At 73.1% G+C, this 516-nt stretch overlaps 1 protein-coding gene across 1 annotated transcript in view; it reads right to left on the minus strand.

The window, feature by feature from the left end:
• Positions 1-228: 228 nt before the first annotated feature.
• ACAP3 (ArfGAP with coiled-coil, ankyrin repeat and PH domains 3) overlaps positions 229-516 on the minus strand; it is a 32,680-nt gene continuing 32,392 nt past the window's right edge. Inside the window, 2 exon segments of the mRNA XM_015569676.1 lie at positions 229-334; positions 437-516. The exon segment at positions 437-516 is cut by the window's right edge and continues 33 nt beyond it. Of these exon segments, the coding sequence (XP_015425162.1) occupies positions 229-334; positions 437-516 (186 nt within the window).

Raw genomic sequence — 516 nt, forward strand, 5'->3', positions numbered from 1 at the left:
GGCCCTGGGGACGGGGTGGTAGGGGCGCCCGGAGCCTTGAGTGTGGTTTGTGACAGGAGCAGCCCAGGCCCTGAGGGAGTCACCTGAGGACATAGGGTCAGCACCTCTGGGGAGACGTGGGGCTTCAGGAGACGCGGGGCTAGGGTCCCTCCCCTGCCCGTCCGAGGAGGACAGAGCAGGCTGCAGGGCCGGACGCTCCGGAATGGGCCAGGGGGCCGGTCTCACCGCTCAACGGTACTGGAGCTCCGTGGGGCTGCTGCCCGCCAGGGGGCCGGGCTGGCCCGGCGGCGCCTCCGCCTCCCGCATCTCCTCGGCCATGCGCGCCAGACGCAGCCTGAGGGCAGCGCAGAGTGAGGGCCACCGGTGCCCCCGGCCCCCCGCCCCCTCCCCCAGGCGGCCAATCCCCTCTAAGGCGCCAAGCCCCGCCCCCGCTCACAGGGTGACGATGTCCGCGTTGGCCTCCTGGATGGCGATGCTCAGCGGGTCCTGCTGCTCGTGGTCCAGGGCGTGCTGGTC

Source organism: Myotis davidii, unplaced genomic scaffold (genome assembly GCF_000327345.1).
Source record: "Myotis davidii unplaced genomic scaffold, ASM32734v1 scaffold586, whole genome shotgun sequence".
Classification (NCBI taxonomy): Eukaryota; Metazoa; Chordata; class Mammalia; order Chiroptera; family Vespertilionidae; genus Myotis; species Myotis davidii.